General features: G+C 39.5%; 1 protein-coding gene across 3 annotated transcripts in view; it reads right to left on the bottom strand.

The window, feature by feature from the left end:
• Positions 1-4,616: 4,616 nt before the first annotated feature.
• Positions 4,617-21,253, bottom strand: part of ZNF451 (zinc finger protein 451) — a 39,492-nt gene continuing 22,855 nt past the window's right edge. For 2 of the 3 annotated variants that reach the window (XM_026845555.1, XM_026845553.1), the window contains exons 12-15: positions 19,988-20,118; positions 18,894-19,083; positions 8,685-8,756; positions 4,617-6,607 (exon numbers count right to left, since the gene is read on the bottom strand). In XM_026845555.1, coding sequence (XP_026701356.1) covers positions 6,555-6,607; positions 8,685-8,756; positions 18,894-19,083; positions 19,988-20,118 — 446 coding nt within the window. In that variant the 3' untranslated portion in view covers positions 4,617-6,554. The remainder of the gene's footprint in view (positions 6,608-8,684; positions 8,757-18,893; positions 19,084-19,987; positions 20,119-21,253) is intronic. The other variant, XM_026845554.1, reaches the window with a different exon arrangement.

Genomic DNA, 21,253 nt, shown 5'->3' with positions numbered 1-21,253 from the left:
CGCCGCTGCTCCCGGAGGCCTTCCCGGGCACTGGGAGACCCCGGCCGGCCCCCGCCTCTGGCCCTAGCCCCCCGTGACAAAAGCGGCAGAACCTGGACCAGACGAAGGCAGCAGGAACTCTGTCTCTTGCTACACCAGACGCTAAGGGAGGAATAATGAAGTTGTCAAGAACTAGATTAACTTTGTTCGAGATGGTAGCTGTTAGCGTGAGGACTTGCCTTCCAGAACTGTTCCTGACGGTTCCTTGGTTTGCTCCGTCATTAAACAAGAAACCCCTCACCACACAACTCTTATTTTTACATGAAGCTGTTCAAAAAGTGAGCTGCGAAGCTGAAACATCCGAAAACACAAGAAATGGGGGGAGGAAAACAAGAAAAGCTTTAAAAATCCAGAAGCCTGTTGATGGGAGAGAGAAGTTAGAGAAAAGCAAATCAGAGACAGCCCTTACTATAACCTGAACGTAAGCAGCATTCCTAAAAACAAGACACATGAGATACTGCCACTGATAGCACATCTCCCTGGTGCCAACGGTAAGAGCCCCCTGACTTCCTGCAGAAGCCTCAACAGACGTTATTGTCCAAGATGATAGGAGAAAGCTTACTGGAAATAAAAGTGTTTAATGTTCTCTTTCTATGGCAGGTAGTGGACCTACATCTATTATAGTAATGACTTGTTCTGAGATTGTATTTAAATTGGCAGTCCAGAACGGTACCTTCTCTCTTGCAAGCGCCCACCATACCAACTTAGCAAACAACTCGCATGGAATCTCTTGTACTTCAGGTTCCTGCTGGCAGCGTTGGTTCCAGCAATTCAAGTCACGCATAGACTTTACTTGCCACTACTGTGAGTATTTAAACAGGAATTTGCTTATCCTGAAAGTCCAGGTTTGGGCAAATACCCCATGGCTCTAACAGACCAATTTTTGGCACCCAGCTAAGAGGGATTTTGTTGCACAGGGATACTGTTTTGTATGTTTATCCCACTGTGATTCAAAATAGCTGTTTTCTCAGGCTTGTCCATTCAGAATGATATCATGTCCCAAGCGCTCTTGTTAAATTAATTGCCTGAGTTTTCTTTGTTTTACATAGTTGGATATGTAAGGCTTGTTGCCTGTGAGCTCATGGAAATAACTTCATTTGAGCAATTGTTCCATCCATCTCTCTAAAGTCTTTGTAGAAGATAATTAAAAACTGCTTCCCACCCTAAACAGAAACCATTTGTAGCCATGACACAGTTTGCAACCATTTTTTTCCTAGGATCCTTCTATTCTTTCCATGCCACTTTATTAAGTATTGGTTAGATTTGGTTTAAAAAACAGAAATCAAAATAGCTAAAGAGCTTTGAGCATTTTTTTCCTTGCACATGAGTTTAATTCCACACAGGTAGAAGCTGTAATGAAAAAGAAGCACAGAACAGCTGTAGCTGTGTCCAAACGTATCACATAGGACTTACCCTCTTTAACAGCAAAATAGTGTTTTACCATAGAAATAAGAATGGCACAAACCATGGAACAAAAATGCAGGTTTAAAAGCAAAAATGGTCTTCTGGGACAAGCCTCAACTTTACTGCCCGTGCAGTCTGGGATATTTTCCCTTTTAGAAACTTGGAAGGCCCATGAAAACTACCCTTCCTGATCTTTAGAAGGGTAGATTGTCCCCTGCCCCTCTATTTCTTGCTGAGATATGTAGAGGGGTGGTTGTCACCGCTTTTCTAGAATAACAGATGCCTGGGCTGGAAAGATAGGAGTCCGTCTCTGGAGGAAGGGAAATGACTCACAGCTGAACTGTGAGAAGTTTAGGGACACAAAAGGCAGAAATTGGGTCCTTTGGGGCCACAAGGCAACAGGAGGAAGAAGGAGCCCTCCCCTCTGAAACAAAGGACAGATTTCATCCTCCTCCTTGTGGTCTGTGATGAACAGCGATGGCTGGGACAGGCCTGCCAGTGGTGCCATGCCTATGTCCCCCTCTCTTCATCTTCTCCACAGCCACGTTCATGTGATAGACTGCACAGCCCTACTCTGGCTATGGGCACCAGCGAGAAGAACGTGAGTGGGTGAGCATCTCATGGTTTCTGCACTGCCCCCTCAGCGATGAAGCACCAGCTGTCTCTTGTTTAAGCTACAGCATTGTAAAAAATGGGTGCCACTTGCTAGAGACTAATGGGCAGAAGAGTGTCATTCATGGGCACAAGGTCCCTTGAAGTAGCAGAAAGCAACTTTCCCAGGTGTTGGACATCTGATGTATCTGTGCAAGTCCCAGAGCCAGAAAGATGGTCTACACCAAAAGCACTACTGAATGCTGAAAAGCACCTCTGTTCCAGCTTTGCCTTATTCCAAAGCCTGATATATACCTTGTCACGTACCCTAACACTTATACATGAGCTGTCATGGAATAGGATCAAAGAGAAAGTCCACACCCAAGAATGCCATGACAGATTATTTTCCTCTCTTCACCTACAGGAACTTCATTCGAAAAAACCTTCTTTATACGCAGTTCCCATACACAGCAGAAGGATGCAACCATGGCTTGTCCCAACCAGCCAAAGCTGGCTTGGGCTCCCCAGCACCATAACAGAAGCAGTAAAGACGGGCCAACAGGTTTTAGGGTATGTTTTCAATCAAAATTTGTACCTGCTATCACAGTAGGCTGCCCCCTCACTTTAGCACCTGCTGAACCTGCGCTACCGTGTCTCTATAGCTGTTGTTAGCAGTGCTAATTAAAGCTAGCCCTGGGTTTTCCTGTATACATCACAGCCATTTTACAGTGTAGTCAAGCCCTGAGGTCCCAAGCTTGTCAGAAGTCTGAAGGAAGCTCTCAACCTCAGAACCAACCTGAAAGCTGGTATGACCATTGTGGGCATGCAGCAGTTCATTCTCATAGAGAGGAAAATTGCCTAGTAAATGAGCCAGGGAATTCTGTACTGCTGCAGACTCCTGGCTGATTGTTGAAGGAGCTCTGAGCAAAAAAACAAAAGGAAGGACTCACAGAAATTAGGGTACCACAGTGAGGGAGAGTGAACTTGCACAGATTTACACATTAAATTTCCAGACACACAGAGCTTTGCCATCCGAGTGCACACTTTGCATGTACTTGCCACAAATTTTCTGACTTGTTTTACATCCACTTTTATAATATCTCAGACCATATTATTTGACCCAGATTCGTATAGCTTGAGTTCTAAACCACTTAAGATTTTCTGCAGGAAACTTGAGGTTTAGAAGTGTCAAAGAAATATGCAGATGCAGTCTTTAATAAAGCTACTTAGCTGGAAAAAATTTGCCAGAAAGTATCTTTGTACTAACGTCAGCCAATTTTTCTAAATTAATTTTGAAACAATTCGTCATTCATCCTCCTCACCTCCTTCCAGTTTACAGCAGTCACTGTAAACATTGCTAGGACAGCACAAGCAGATGATAGAACACTTTCCTTTTAAGAAAGAAGACGGCGTAACTTCATACCTCTATAAACTTCACCATATTTGGTAAAGATTGACTAAAGGTTTGCATTCTGTGACTGCTATAGGAACAGTAGTGGTCATTTCTGTATACCTTGAAGAGCTAAGAAAATTAACCCACCACGCAAAACCACATACAAAGAAAGTATCTTATAGTAAAGCTAATATCAATTTAATAATTTTTAAAAAATATTATTAAACTACAGAGGCAGGCAGGCATGATATTTCGGTGCTCCAGCAACTTTCATAACACTTGCAATGACTTATCTGGAATCTCATCTTGTCTCAGAATATGAAGAGGGATTTTTTTGGATATGAAATAATATGGTACAAAAAGCTCCAAAGAGATAAGAGCCTTGTACCAATCTTGACTTGTCACCATTTCAGTTTTGCAAAACGTGCGCATGCACCATACATAAGTTAAAAGCATTAAAATGAACAGCTGGTGGTAGCCAGGTGGAACTCAGACTTTTTCCTCATTAAAGATAAATAGAAAAAGAACTTCAGACTAATGAAGGGTGAACTCAAAACATCACCTGAAAAGCAAATTCTCTTAAAAACGGCAGGACCAACCACTTCTAGTACAGACATAAAGGATGCTGAGCAAGCACCTTTTAACAGGTGAGTTGTGCTTGTAGATGCAGACAAATCTCTCAACATATACAGGACAAACCACAAAAATTTCAGCCAGTTAAACAAGACTCCCCAGCCAGAAACAGTAAATTCTAAACACAACCATTTACAAGACACCATTTCCAGCTGAAGAACGAGGTGCAGTACCACGAGATGGTGGTGAGTAACAAGTCACATGTCTGTACGTGCAGTGTTTTAAGAATCCAATTTTCTCTGCTCTTCTGGAAACAGGAGTATTACAAGCCTGTGATGGCAGAAAGCTTTCTGAGATTTTTCTTTGCAGAGTTAGGAGAACCTCGGAGAGACGAAAGAAAATGAGGACGTTTCAAGATGTCGATATTTCTGGAGACTACATTTAACATAAAAAGAATACAGAGACTAGAACTCTATTTCGCTGTTTTATAAAAACCATAGAAGCAGTGGTGGGGATTTGCTACTTGTTTTGCTAAGCAGATGAGGAGGCCAATACAATATGTTAATAACTGGAGCTCCAAGTATAGATAGAGAATGTGTGCGCACACATGCCTCTCAATGCAACCGATTAAGTGATGGCTCATTACGTACAAGCAAACTTTACATTTATGACAATGTTATAAGGAATAAAGCACATGATCAAAATCTAACACAGCAGACTGGAGAAGACCATGTACCCAGGTTTTAAACATTTGTTGAGCCAAGCAAATAACTTTATCAAGCTGAAACATCTTTTTAGGTGAAAGAAATTTGCAACTTTAGGGTCTGCACTGAAAAAAACCTGCCCAAAATCCTCTAACTTGGAATGAGATGTTTTTGAGGATGAAAACTGTTTTCTGTGTCATTGCACCCTGTATTAGAAGAACTTGGTATGAAAAACATCTGAACTCTTTCAGCTTATGTCAGTAGCTAAAGGCAACTCAATAGCTAAAGGCAACTCAAAATCTTCCACAATAGGGCTTCTTCAGCAGCAGCAGATCTGAACAGGAGTGCGACTAATCAGAGATTTGCAGACACAAGGGAAAAACATTAAGATGTCCTGTTCACTTTGCAACACGTGGGTGTCAGAGTCAAATGCACTGGAAGTGTTCAAACTGTTTTTCAGCATTTGAATAGTTTCTTCAATTTGTATGATTGCTAATGAACGCTGATATAACTCACTAGATTATTCATTAATTCTGTTTGTTTCAGAGATGGCAGTTATATCAGAAACATGATTGGAAATAAACCAGGGCTAGTTTTCCAGCTTTTCTAACCATGGTGACACATAGCTGTAGTTATTCTGACTCTGAGTGAGAAAAATCTAGCCTTCCCCTTGTCTTACTCTCCTCAAAAAGTATTTGTTTGCATAATGAATTATTTACAGCAGTTAGAAGCAAACTCACAAACTAATGAATAATAATACAAAAATCAATCTGGTATTTTATTACATTGAAATTTCTTACTGATTGACAGAAATCATGAACTGAAGTATAATAGGCTGGTAAAGCTGGTCAGCTTTGCATAGGTATTTTTAAATGGAGGAACTGAGAAAGGTGGCACAGATAATTTTAAACAGAAAAAAATGTTCACCTTAAAATAAGGACAGTACAAAAATAATTAACACGTTTACATTCATTTACCCAAGGCCACCTCTTCATGAACAGAAGGGAACAAAGACAATAGTATACAAGAATAATACAGCTTAAATTCTCTCACATCTATTCCAAACAGAACGAGAAAGTTTATATAGCCTCTGTTTCCTTAAAAAGTTGTTCCAGCCTCAGATCAGAAAGAGGAACCAAACCCGTCAAACTTTAAGCCATCAAATACACCACTCTACCATGCTACTATTGAAAAAAAAACATCCACATTTATAAAAATAAAGCTAGCAAACTAACTCTACAGCCTGTGGTCCCAATTCTGACATTTATAACAGACAGGACATGAACAAAATTATGGTCTTCGAGGTGAGACTGGCCACAGGCAAGAGTTCAGCCATATGTTCAATTTATAAACCTGGGATCTAAGCTTCTCTTTATAACAAGATTAGCTAGGCAAATCTGAGTTAATTGGAATTTACTATTTTTATCTGTTACAAAGACCGCATGAAAAAGTAAATAAAGACAATGACATTGTGACAGAAAAATTAAATACATGAACCATTTTTAAACAAACAACAACTAAAAACCCCAAAATACCTAGTAAGACCAGCCTACTAATTAGGCAACAATCTATACAGCTAGACTGAAGAGACTTAGTCATCATCCATTAGAAACAGAATATGCAAAGGCTTAAAAATGTATTTTTATCATACACAATATATTGCAGTGGATATCCATAGACTCCACCTGTTCATCAGCATGACAGAGGACATCAGATTATAAATCTAACAATTCACGATACAGATGTGTTTCTGAAGTGGTATTTCTGAACCTTTGTAAATAGATAACCAAGCTTCTATTTTTGTGAGCAGCTCTGATGACATGGTGTTAAGTGTACTGAAGTATCTTCATTTACATTTCCTCAAGGCTTCTCTTGATAGCCTCTTCCAATTCCACATCTCGCTCTGCGTAAACACAAAAAACTGATTATAACCTCAAACTATGGTTGATAACTAGTCATAAACACAGCTACAAATTACTCCTGTGGGCAATGTCAGTAAACTGCAAAAAAAGGTAGGGAAACAGCATGAAATTATTTTCCCTCCTTCTGTCTTATGCTAGCTTTTTGACACTTCAAAAGAAAGAATAATACAGTGGAAGGTTGTAGAGGTTAAATTAATCATTGGGCTGCCCTGAATTAAGAGTATAATGCAACTACATATTTACTGTTCAAAATAATACCAAGATTAGAATCCATATGTATGCACTAAGAAAAATAAAGTATTAAAACAAAAAAAGACAGACACACAAAACAAAGTTTCAGTATTTTCATTTCAGTTCCTTATCAGTAGATATTCCTATATCTACATTCTAACTTGGCACCACTGCTGTCCCTCTTATTAGGAAGGCCAGATGTAATTAGAGAAAAAGTATCAACAGTAAGAATAGTCTAGATCAGGGCTGTAACATTCTTGATGGTGGTGGGGAAGACTGCAGTGAACTCATCTGACTTGTGAACAGCCTCTCTTACACACTTTTTATAACACTCAGAAAAGAAACTTTGTTTCTGCATTGCATTTAGGTTGCTTTGGACACTAATTTTTTGGTGTTAGTGAAGTAAATATCATCAGTTAGACAAGCTTTATATGTACAGTAAATATTAATGCCAATGGTATGGTTGGAAAAAATAAAGCAGCTTTCAGACACTGTCATTCTTGAATTACTCATCTTCTGTTTTAGGAGCACACAAGTGCATCCTATAAAAAAGCTGTCTGTTCTTATGACAAAGGAAACAATAATTATATATATATTAATGTAACAGATTTAAAAACTTTAACTACTGTCAGGCTATTTTATGCAAGGCCTAGATTTAGAACAGAATAGTATCAATGAATGGTCTCTCGTGTCAGCAGAGCCATCATTCATTCACCTGCACTTTACTGTAACATCCGGCACTGCTGATAGGATAGTTGTTACGTTTCTGAAAGGAAAACATCACATGGTCTACACTTGCTTTTTGCTTTCCCCTCTTCTACCAGTTGCTAGTGCTTTTTCCTTTTTTACCCTTTTCTGGGGTTGATTTTGCCTCCTCCTCACTCCCTCTTAGCCCATGACAGAACTGCCATTAACTACACAGGCAGGCAGAGAACACAGCTACAGCCATGCTGCTTCATAAGGTCAGATGCCTTCAGCACTGCAGCATCTGAACTAGGACCTCCTGCACGCACTAAATGCCACTGCTATCCCTGGTGGCAGTACCCAGTGCTAGGGGGACCCGAGTGCAGCAAACCTGCAGTACTGTAGATGAATATGTTGTACATTTAATAACAATATTTAGTAACAGTTGGTAAATGTATAACTGAATCTTATATTCCCGTAATTTATTCAGTTATCAGTTTTATCACTGACCTTGTAAAAATTATTTTTTTAAGTTAATTTTATTTCCATCAGGTGGAAGGGCAATCAAGCCTTTTAAACAAATTATTTTCAAAGTGCACTGTAGTCTGTTATGAAAAATCAATGCCTACATTGTATAAACACCACCACCAAGCACAACAGCAAAAGGATTAAAACAATTTCAAATAAGGTAAGGTATGATGTGAGCAGACAGCTGTACTCCTGATTCAAACTTGTACATAAACTTACAGCTCTTTTAGGAGCCCAGAGTGCTCTGTTGAGATATAATACCTAATTTTGAACTATTTATTCAGAAGTTCAACTATTCAGTCAGTAACTCATTACTCTAAGTCACCACAGTCATATTAAACTGGTACAAAGTAAGCTCAATCAAGTCTTTAAATTGCACAATACCCTGTGGTGCATCAATAAAATAGATTTTGAGTCTGCTGGCATACTTCTCAGGTTAGGAAATTATTTTTTATTTATAACTTATCACAGTGTTCTTAACTACTCAAGATTGCCCAGCATATTTTAGGGAGTATTCTTAAGAGGTCACTTGCTGTAAAACTGATTATAAGTTCAGTTTCTGTATCTTCCATAATTATAGCATTCCTGAACACTGAAAAGTAAAAATTAACAGACCTTCCTGTTTCTTTGTTTCTTCTAAGCTCCTCTTCATTGTTAGTTTGATATCTTCGTCTTCGCTATCTGAACCTTAAATGCACAAATGAAACAGAAATTACACACTGCTTCTCATAAAGAAAGTTAACAGTCCCCTCAACTGTAGGTTGGATTTGAAAAAACACACTTGTTATGATCTGAAAATCAAAATACATCATAGTGATACTTTAAGACAGTAACTCGAGACAGAGTTATTTTTCAGCTACCTTCTTCTCTTTCTTCCCAAAATCTAGAAAAAGACTGCTTCACTTTTATTTTAAAACAGTAAGAAGAAATAACAGGTGCAGAAGCTACTGTCTACTGCATTAGGTTTTTTGTAATAGTTATTAAAGAGAGACATTACTCACTTTCTACAAAACGTATCACGTATTTAATTATGAGAAGAAGTCTTAGTGTGTCTCTGCCTACAAATGACTGTAGCTGTATTTTGTTGTCTAAACACTCCATATGAACATGCTATAACTCAACTCAGCAGTGCAATTCAGCAGATGCTGTTCAAGTCACACAGAAGAAAAATGTCAATACACTTAGTTTAATCTGCTAACTCACCATAGCCAAGCCCAGCCAAAATTCCACTGCCTTTCCCTTTCTAAATAATGCTCTTTATGAGGCTGGTTTCCAGCTCCAGAATGACAGCTCTGTTTTGAGGTATCTAGTAAGGACTGGTGTACTCAAGGTGGTTTTTTTTTTTTTTAATTTGTTTTAAACTGTGTCAGTAAGCTACAAGTTAAAAAATAAACAAGTCAATGAATCACATTATGTATACATTCTCCTGCTACAGGTTATTGCTATTTTGGGAGATGGTCTCTGTAATGAGGTCTTGTAGTATTTGCAGTCAACTAGGTCTCCTACAGTCATACCAACATAAGCACTTAAAGTCATCACATTTATTAGTACACCAGTGTACTCCTGATTACGCTTACCAGCAAAGAACATTCTGATATGGACATCTAATTTACTGACTGTTGTGACTTCTGGCATTTTAAATGACCCAAGTTAGGCATTCAAAGTAACAGGTACACTTTCTAAAATTTGCTTTCAAACCTCTGACACCTTGTTCAAACAGCAACGTTGCTGACCTTCCTAATTCCAGGAATACAGACTCCAACAGCTGGTATCAAACAGACTAGAAGCTCACAAAGATGACAGAAAATAGCTGGACATACACTGCAGTTAAAATGGTCTTTCTCCAGTCACTTGCCAGACTGACTGTGAATGCTTTTTGGAACTGCCTACTATCTCTGGGCAGAACAGATACTATTCTTTACATAATATTCTAAAGCAAACAAAAGAAAGATAAATCCACACAACTCAAAAAAGTCATTGCAATAATTTATGAAAAGAGAGGAAAAAAATGCAAAGAAAAGGCTTTTCACAAGCAGCTTTGCCCTATTAACCATCCTTTTAATCTTCCAGCCTGGAAGACATCTCGGACTGCTCGAAGAGGTTTTGTACCTGTTGAAGCAATCACTCTCTAACTCATTTCTTGGTGTAAATATAATGGAAGAACTGAGTTTGTGTGAGCAGTAAGGCATAGTACAAGAGGGTCTCTGATTTGGTACCATTTCAAATCAAAAAACATTATGAGCACTTTTCTGAAGGCTTGTAGAAGATGTTTAGCTGACTTGACAGAACATGCTGGCAAACAGGCAAGGCAATATTCTTCCGATTGGCATCTTGCATAGATGGTTAAACAGCAGAAGATAGGAGTAGTCAGAAATCCAGGAGTTTCTTTCAGATAAGATCTAAAGAAAATACTTTTCCTGGAACTGGTTATAGAGTCAGTTAACATTCACCACAGAAGCAGCCATGATGGCAACACACTGACACACTGTTGGAGGAAGCACTTTCCTGCTTACTCCTGGCTGACCCAACCCAGGCAACAGGCTAACTTGACACTTGTTTTTCAGAATACAGCAGATCAGCAGCTAAATTGACTACTATCAATTAGGACAGTTATGAATGATAAAACAGGATTTGTAGATAGAATTATTATTTTAGTTCATTAAGAAAGTTTAGTGCAGGCCTCATCTTGCTGAAGTGTTTTGCTAGTCACGCCACCTTAATTATACCACTGTAATAACACAGGATACACAGTCATATTGGAACAGAGGTATATGCAAACTGGCATGCAAAAACATTTAAACGTTTTTAAAACAAGCTGCCTGCCCCATGATTTATCACTGCGCCTGATATGCAACAACTAAATACTACTCGATAGTTATAAGAGACAACTTGTTAACTCCCTGAAACAGGCCTGCAAGAAACAAGGACTGAAAAAAGCAGCCTGCAAAAGATAAGGGATGGCGGAGAGCAGAGGCTCTCCAAGCTGAGAAGTGTTTCAAACACAAGTAATGAAATTATAGTCATGGCATGGACAGTGTGGATTTTGGAGCTGGTAAGGATGCCTGGATATCACAGGATGCAGCTGGAGGAGGGAGTCCTGTGAAGGCAGGACAGTTCTGCTCTGATGCATCTTGTAAAGTCCATCTGTCTTGTAAATCACCTTTGCTTCATTATCCACAAAATGCATATTAAAGTGGATGCACCTGCATATGCTAATGAAGATAACAAGATGATGCTAGTTACATCATCGCTTGAAGAACCTTACTCCTCCAAACACCTGTAACACATAGGTATGTGGGTCAACCTAGGGGACAGACCCAAGGGAAGCATGTATAAATTGGGGGGGGGGGGGGGGCAAAGAATAAGAAAGAAAAAATATGATAGGAAGAAGCAAAGACATGAAGTGAAGATGACAGATGCATCCCTGAAACTTGGATGGGACCAATGCAGGAACCTGGACTGGTGATCTCTATTCCTCTATTATGTCTCTTCCCAGTTCTCCTTTTTCCCTTGTTACCATTAAGTAATGCAAGGCAGACTGTATCACTTGCCATAACTTGTTATATACTTAGCCAATTATTATGTATGCAATTAGTACACAGTGAGAAATTAATAAATGTCAGTGGATGGACTCTGAGACTTGTCTCACCGTTGTCCACTCCACTAGGGATTTATGAATTTAAATCACTTGTCTCCCTCATCTGAGCAGGACATGACAACAGTTATAATGTCACAGAAAACAAGTTTGCTTAAAGCATAGTTGAAAATAACACCACTCCACTGCCAGAAACTATGAAACTTTAAAACAGTTAGTACTGATGATCTTGTGTTAGTTTGAGGGGAAAAATTATGTCTGGAGTCAAATGTGGTTATGAAGCATATTAGAAGTCTTATGAGCTATGCTCTGCCTTCACAGGTTTGCAAGACTTCTCTTCCCTTTACCTGACTGTATTAACACACATTCAACTTCCCATGGAGTTGGTGAAAGGTAAGCTATTAAGGGGCTAACAAAGACCAAATCTTATTTAGCAGTTTTTCATGCAAAGGCTTGACAGCATATCAAATTACACTGAGACTTTCTGTAACGAAAAACACCATTATGCTTGTTGTCAGTGTTCCCCCATCCCCATCCTCTCCAAACCTACACAGAGCAAAGACTAAAGGCACAACCAGTAAAGATGAGAATTTTAAGATGTTCTTATATGACTTTATGGGAATCAGGAATAAGACTGTAACTGTCAGAAGAAATGCTGTCTGCAGGCAAAAATCCTGGGCAGAAATACTCCAAGAATAAGAGGGCATAAGGAAGGAATTCAGCTTCCTTTAGGAATGGTTAGTGTGGAACTCATCACTTGTCAAGCAAAGAGAAGGAAGGGCCAACTGATTGAACAGATGCATTTAAGTCAGAAGACACCAGGATGCTCTTCCACAGGGGACAGGCCATGGTGCTTGATCTGGTGTTGCTTGTACTGTGTCTGTACCCTGTGACTGAACTCTTCTTTCAAGGAGATCTTGGATTGCAATTAAGAATATACATGCAAATATCACAGAATGGCTGAGGTGGGAAGGGCCCTCTGGAGGTCATCTTGTCCAGCCCCCCTGGTCAGGCAGGATCACCTAGAACCAGCTGCCCAGGACTCTGTCCAGATGGCTTTTGAATATTACCAAAAAGATACTGTACTTGGGAGCTCAGAACATGACAGTTAAAGCCTTACCATGCTGAGTAGAGGAAAAGGACCCCCTCTCCCTCAACCTGCTGGCAACAGTCCTAATGCAGCCCAGGGTAGTGTCGAACTTCTTTAGCCCTGAGAACACATTGCTGGCATATGGTCAACTCTGTGTCCACCAAGAACCCCAGGTGCTTTTCTGCAAAGCTGTTTTCCAGCTGGCTGACTCCTAGTCAGCATATATCAGTGTCTGGGGTTGTTCGTCCCCACATGCAGAACTCCGCACTTCTTGTTGAACTTAATGAGGTTTCTCTCAGCCCATTTCTTCCTTATTAAGGTTCCTCTGGAAAGCACCACAACCCTCCAGTGTATCAGCTTTCACTCCCAATTTTGTGTCATCAGCAAATCTGCTGGGGGTGCACTCTGCCCCACTATTTATGTCATTAATGAAGACATTAAACAGGATCAGACACAGTGTCAACTCCTGGGGTACACAACTGGTTACTAGCCTCCAATTGGACTTCAAGTCACTGATCACCATGTTCCAGGTCAGTTCAGCCAGTTTTCAGTCCACCTCACAGTTTGCTCATCTAGCCCACACTTCATCAGCACATACTCCTGGTACTGCTGGCATCTTCTGATGATGAAGAGTAAATGAGAATGTTTAATTTGAAGAAATCAGGCATGCCTTGCCTTTTTTGTTAAAATCCTTAGCACATTCTGTAGCTCACAACTCCTCTGGGGTCACAGGAAAAACAACTGCCCAGTTTCTCAGTCAATAGATCTTAAGATATATATACTCTATACATTTTATTAAATAAACAACAAGAAACTCTGACCATACCTATTCTCTCAAAGAAATCCTATTGCTCACTATTGTCCTCAGGTATTGCCAAATTCCTGCTGGAAGAACAAAAAAACCCCAGGAAAGCAAATTCTGGATGAATATAGAGCTCAAAGACTAACCTTATAGATGGGATGAAATACAGGGAGTTTCTGACATTTCATGAGTCCCTCATAGAAACCTATTCTGGGAAGAGACTGGTAAAAACTTTCACAGAATCCAAGCGCCACCCACTGTCCTGAGAACAAAGCGCCACACTTTGAATTTGGATTAGCTGCCCACATGGCTCAGCATAATTCCCCCCCTCCCCGATACCTGGATCCTCTTCCCTTGCAACCTCCCCAGTTACCACTATCCCCTTAATAATTTCCATCAGGTTTACCAGTTCCTCTGTCTCGTCAGAGACTCGATTTCTCCTTCTTAGTCCTCCTCCCTTGCTGCACAACTTCGTAATACACCTCTTGAATACTTCACGCATTGTGCAGTCTCACACCCTACCTCCACTTCTCTCCTACAATGCTCCTTCTCTTATTCTTCTCAGTAACTCCCAGTCTCAGCTGCCTCTTTCCTATCTCAATGTATGACGACACTAATATCACACTTAGTGTCTCCAATTACTGACCGTTTTCCTTTCACAGTTGATGTCTGAAGTTTTAGTGCTACCTTACCTTAAGAATATCATTAAAGTGACATCATTCAGGATCCTAGTAAATACTCAGCCAAAAACTTAAGATGAATATCCCATCCTTAGCTTCACTAGCAATCACATTCAGTATGTGTGATCATGCTGACTTTAAAATACTGTTACTTGGCTTCCAGAATCCTTTCCTTTATTCCTTCTTCAAAATGTCCCTGGAGGATCCTCACTACATACTCTGCCAATACTTACTGCTCTAATCTCCATTTCTTCATTAAGGTAACATCATCTATAAATGCAAGTACAACTACTCCCTGCTGAGGGTTCACAAATACACAAGACCTATATTCCTCCATGCAAACTAAAGCTTCACTCTATATATCTGTCCCTAGAAATGCTCATTCATCTGTTCACAAGTGTAGCATGACTTAAAAGTTCTCAATCCCCAACCATCCTCCAATTGCATTTTTTGGAAACTGGACAATACCATGATGGTTACTCACACTTTCATTTAACCTTCATCTTAGACTCCTCTCAAAGTCACCACCAGATTAAACTAAACCTTGAGGATTTTTTTTTTTCTATCATCTGAGTGGTGAGGTCTTCCCAATTCATCTACTTGGCTACAATTCTTGTTCAGACTCATTATCTTAGGTCTTAACACACTGCTTTCTCCCTAGGGCATATACATATATTCAAAGACGCACACAAGAGATGCCACTGACATACCAAAGCAAATAATAACTTCCTGTTGTAGCTAAACACAAGGTTACAACTCAAAGGTGACTTCCTTATCACTCCATACTGCAAGAGCCTGTGGCCATGGCAATAACCATGTAAATAAAGGAACAGATTCTTACTAAAGTAATTATCATTCATTCACGGTGCAGCATACTGCAGATGCTCATGCCCTTCACATTCAGCCTCTCTGGACAGTGGGGGCTGGAGGCTATCTTTAGTCATTCAGTCTGTGTTAACTGAAGGTTTGGAAAAAGCAGACTGGGGTCAGATGTGGTATTCAAATTGGACCTCGGTGCCCACAAAAACCTGAATACTGAGAAGACAAGCAGTTATGCTCAGTGTCTTCAGTAAATTAATTCTTAACTCCTTTTAAATTCTTTTGCTGGCTGTCTATAAACCAGAAGCTTTTTGGAATAGTGGGGGCTAGGAAGCTTAGCAACATTCATCAAAATGAAGTTAAATCCTGCTCTCCCAAATACAAATTCTCACAGAAGCTGCATTCAGTAGGATTTAAACTCTTCAGGCAATAGTTGTAGACTGAAGATGCAGGCTGATAACTCCAATTGAGCACAGTGGAAACGAACATTATGGGCTGACCCACTGAAAGAGGTGAAATGGCTATTTGACATATCACCACACCATTGATTTTGACAGTCTCACAAGACAGCCTGGATCTTTAAAAGAAATGAGAAGTACTCCAACAAATTTGGTCCTCTTATTATTAAAAAAAAGTCTGTTTTACTTAAGAGCTCAGTCAATAAAGGATCTCATTTGAATAAGACCATGAGAAATACAGGTAACCTAAAGTCATCAATTTAACAAAAATCACTTCTGTCAACCAAGATGTTGTGGCATTCCTGTCAGGATGGGTATGACTGACCCCTAACCTACCATCAGCTTTGCCCTCAATATTGTCCAGCAGTCATTTAAAAAGTATAAGCTGTAGCAGTACTGTCATGACTAGATATCAAGTGTCAAGACACAGACAAGGGAATAATGGTGGTTTTCTGCATGCTACAAACTTTTCTTTTCAAAGGAATTATAAAGGCAAACATTGAAAATTCCTCTTCTTCTACCCTTCTCAAACCACTCGATTAACATGCAGGAGTCTCTGTCCCATCATGTGTTGTGCCTTCAGCATAAAAGAAATAAAAAAACCCCACCTGTATTTCTAAACTCAGGTTTAGCAACAGAAGAGAGCAAATAAGAATAAATGTCTTGACTGCTCTTTGTAACTCAAAGTAAATTCATGCATCTACTACAGCCAATGGTCCCCTACGGTAACAGTTGATATCCCGTAGCAACACGCAGAGGAACTTCTGTTTTATTTATTTTAAAATGAATGCACTACCACAGTTCCCCCAGCAGTTCTGGTGACACGGTAAAATGGTTCACAAGGTGCAACTGTCAGAGGTTGCCACAATCCAAACACAATCCAGCAGTTCACAAGCTAATGATAGCTCTGTGAAGGTGATTCAGGGAAACTGCTTTTTCATTTCAAAGCTCATCCAATACCAACAACTGTCATATTTTTCAACACAACTCTCTGGTAACTGTTTCTCACTTAATTCTCCTTCCAGAATAACAGCCATAGACTTGAGAAAGTCACAAAGCACGGAATTCTTGTTTCTATTTCCTCATATTCAGCTGCATTTCTGTAACAGGACAACAGTTTATATCAGCCTATGATACACCACATGACTTTCCATCTCAGCCCTCTGATAGTGATCTTGCCACACCAAGACTTGCAAATGCTTGCTGATGCTGCCAACCCACACAGTAAATTTTGCATTATGTGGTGGTTTTATCTTTTTAAAAAAAACTATTGATTTTTGGTAACGACATCATCCCACTACACAGTGAACACAGGCCTATTATCAAAACAGAATTTTCTAATGTCTTGGTCTTGTTTTAATACAGGAACAGGAGACAAAGGCAGCTCTCACCATCTGGGTCTCCACCTTCTGACACTGACTGGAGAAGGGGACCAAGGATGGCTCGAGACAATTCTGTTCCTTAAAAGTTTGACAGGGAATGCAGAGAGCCAAAGGACTCATGCACAATTCCCACCACCTTCCTGCTCAAAGCATATATTTTATTTTATAATGACCACATGCATAACTGAAGTAGGATGCACAATGATCAGCTAGCCAGTTAGTTAAGGTTTGGGGCCTCTCAGTAGTGCCCATCACCATAACAGTAAATTAACTATTAATGTAGTAAAGGGCATTGCCAGAAAGGTTAGATTAGAAAGCTTCTGAAAGCAAGACTAATATAAGAAAAATACTGGAGTATAATTTATACACAGAAAATAGCTCAAAATCTTCACACCTCTAAGCCAGGATACACTGATGAATAAAGTTATATTAGCAAAGCTACCTAGGCAGGGAGCTAGAGTACCTTTATGTAGCAAAACAGTCACTCCCCTCTCCGCATCATCTTGTATCGTTGTCACACAATAAACTCAAGAAAGTCCCTAAGCCTACACTGACTCAAATTGACTGCCTGCAAGTTACACCTCTCTTCCAGCTCTTCCTCCCCAAAATATGCAGAGCTCCCGAAGCCAAAGCAGCCTCCCATGTTAATACAGTTATAGCTCTAATTACATTAGAAGAGATCTATTAATCTAGGAATTTCAGTGCACTCTACAAAGAAAACATCTATAGTGGGAATGCAATGATTCAATGTGTAGCTTTTATGGATAACTGGAGAAAAGTAGTCTTCCCCCTTGAGCAAAATGAACTGCACTAGTGAAAGTGACAGTTCTGTAATTAACTATGCCAAGAAATTTTACTGCTATTGCTGCTTCTGGCTGGGAATCACATCTCCATAATCCATGTGAAAAATCTAGACCAGTAAATGCCTGGGGTGAATATCTAGACCAGTAAATGCCTGGGGTGAATATCTAGACCAGTAAATGCCTGGGGTGGCCAGAAACCTCCATAAGCACCTTTTCTGTATCAGAAGCACATAAATAAATTTCAACTCACCACAAATAATTATTTTCAGGAAACCATTTAATTATCCTGTCTTCCTTTTTCCATTTAATCTATCGATGCCAATTCAGTGCTAGCACTCCAAGAACAGCACCACCATGTGATAGCTCTCATACACCTGCATCAACACTTGCAGTGTATTTTTCCAAAAACACTTTAGGCCTAATTCAGAAACAACTTTCTGTAGTACACACTCAAGTCCCCAAAACCACAACAAGAAGCCAGGAAAAGCAATAACGTGTCTACAGAGAAATGTCAGGTGATCTAGGAAAACTTTACTTCAAGATATTTTAAAATACTGAGTAGTATTAAAACTCATCTCAGCTCTAGTATCCTTTGCATGAAAATGAGCTGTCTCAAACCTCTCTGATTGTCCTATATAAAAACAGTGTGCTCATTTTAGTGTGCCATGACTTAGAGTATGCTAGAGAACGTAAAAGCTTTCATTGATACTCTTCCCGCCAAACAGATGTGCGAGCCATGTGCCAGTGAAAACACTGGAAGTAGCCAGGACAATCAGAGTTAAAATAGGCAGAGATATTTTAGGAAATAATGAATGTGACCCTGCTAAAGCATCATTTCAGGCCCTGAACAACCACGCAAAGCAGATTTGAGTATAAATTGACAAATATGCATATGAGAGTGCTCTAAACAGCTTTTTTTAACTAGAAAGGAGTTTTCAGACTGAAACAAGTTTGTCTCCTGCTGTAATAAAGAACACAGGGAGGACAGAGTTTGTTATGTTGAATAAAAATGCTTAATTAGGTCTGCTTTTAAAGCTTGCCCCAAGCAAACTGATTTTCTGATCCATATTTCACTGAAATACTAGGGCAATACAAGAAGCATCAAGCAACAGCTTGTGTTAGCAGCAGGTGTTCAATTCTTTTATTGCAAAGAACTCTTAGTTTGCTGGAAAGATTGTGTTTAATGTTTACTTTCTACCTTTTGTTGTATCTGAAATGCTATTTAGCAAGGCACACATCATGTCTCCTTCGATATGGTGAGGATTTAGGATGCGAGCTGATCGCTGGGTCATCTTAAATTGAGTTTCCAGTTCCAGGAAGCTTTTGTCTCCAGAAAGTACAGTGAAAGGAATTTGCTTGGGCAGGTGCTCATCCAGACGACCAGCCTGTATGGAAACAAAGTACCAGTGCTGAAATGAGATCACGTTTTTATCTCGTGGAGTTTGGCTCGTTTTTCATAAGACAGGTCTTCATAGGAAAGCCTTCTACAGCTACTTGCCCCTGCTTTTATGGTCTGATGCATGCTATACGACTGTGAAAGGTATTATTTCACCAGTTTGACACTGCATTTATTCTATACATATGACGATACAGAAAATAGCTACCAGAACAGTACAGATGGAGTATGGAACAAACTCCTAAAAAGCAGCATTTCAGAGCCATCTCCATACAAAACAAGTCATCTGCACAGAGCACTTTAATAACCATAAAAAAGTGTAATGTAACATACACTGTTGCAAAACATGCTTATATTGTATAATTAGATTCTCAAGTAGTTTTATCTAACTGATAAAGCACCACATTAAGAACATGACATTCCAGATACTTGTCCTTCACCTCCACCTCTCCCAACCCAGCCAAAGCCCTAGGTCTAACTGAACAGAGGCACTGTTCTTTGTCAGCCCAACAGCTGAAACTGGCACCCATTCAACTCCATCTTGAAGATGGCTCTAGATTTGGGCTACCTGAAGCAAGAAGCAGGAGTTACATTTCACTCTGAAACAGAAACTATAAGAATTATGGGGTTTTATTCTTCATTTCCTAACTGGCTCCCTTCCCCTCAACAACAGACTGATGTACTATTTGGGCTTTTTCATTCTTACAGAAAGAAAAAAAAAAAAAAAAAAAAAAAAAGTGAAAGGTTTATCATTCTTTTTAGTGGACACAGAAGTCACATAAAGAGAGTCCAAGAATCTCATCTGTCATTAGTGCTTAATATCAACAGCACATATCATCTGTCACTCTTCTCTGGGTACAGGAATACAATAAAGAAAGCATGCACTAACTTACATGAACACATAGAGCAAAGTCTGCTGCTTCTCTTCTGGTACCGCAACGTGGATGAAGAAAGAAACATCCAATCCTCTTAAGGTAATTGTAAATTTTGCACTGCACTGGAGGTTTCCAGTTGCTGTATCCTCCTAAACAGTGAATAATTAAAAAAACCCACACACAACAAGAAAAAAGAAAACAGAAATGCCCCCGTGAATTAAGAATGCAAGAAGCCAAAAGCAAAAAGAAATCTGGCTTTAAAAACAGAATTAATTTTGACCAATGTGAAAGCTGCTAAAATATAAAACCAAAATCCCAAATAAGCCCCTGTTCTTGGGTTAGAAAGCAAAAAAGTAAAAAGTAGATAGCCTGATCCTACACAAAGCCTTCTGTTCAATTTTGCATTAATTTTTCTTCTAATCCTGAAAAACTTATCCTGTCGATATCATGTGTGTTTAGACAAAAGGATGTATTTTTTTGCAGTTTTATGCACAGTTATGGTTAATGTGCAAAAGCAGAGGAGCTCTGGGAATGTAGTACAAATAAAAGAAATGCTTCTCTTAGGGAATCCTGTACTAATGTAATGCCCAAGATTATTTCCAACTGCCTCACACATCAGAACTCTTTCAAAAGAAGATCCAAGAACTGGAGCAAATGCTGCAGTACTGACAAACACTTGGATGAAGTCAAGGATAAGCAAAATGGGCTACAACTGTGTGTATGTGTGTGTATGGAAGTGCAGGAATTTTCTTAACAGTATCCTAAAACATGTAGTTATTGCCTAAGAAAACAGTTTAATAGATATGAGCTGAGTAACAGCCCTACTAAGATAAAAATAATACCAGGCTGAAACAGGGTGTAAGGGAAAGGAATGGAGCAGCAAGTCTCTCAAGAAGAGGGGGAAAAACAGAGATTACAGTTACTATGACAACATAAAAAGACAAACAAATAGAAGGACAATTTGAAGGGAGTGAATAAGAATTTCATGACACTCTCCATTGCTAAGAAATGATGGGTCTGCAATGGGAAGGATAAAATGTTGCTTTATCTACCAGAGGATAAAGTGGCTGGATGTAAGAAAGGATTTTGAATGGAAAGTGAAAGCAGTCACTGACAGAACTTCATGTGAGGACATATGAAACTAAGGCTCAAGGAAATGGGCTGCAGCAGATTGTGTATCTACCCTGCCCACCTATGGTCTGATACAGAAGTAGGAGCTATCTTTAGTAGATTTTTCCTGGTTTTGTGTGTTTGGGTTTTGTTTTTTATTCCCCCCCTCCCCCC

This window comes from Athene cunicularia (genome assembly GCF_003259725.1).
Source record: "Athene cunicularia isolate RWA chromosome 3 unlocalized genomic scaffold, athCun1 chr3_part1, whole genome shotgun sequence".
NCBI classification, from domain to species: Eukaryota; Metazoa; Chordata; class Aves; order Strigiformes; family Strigidae; genus Athene; species Athene cunicularia.
The sequence above is the reverse complement of the archived record's forward strand: the minus strand, read 5'-3'. Positions and strand labels throughout refer to the sequence as shown.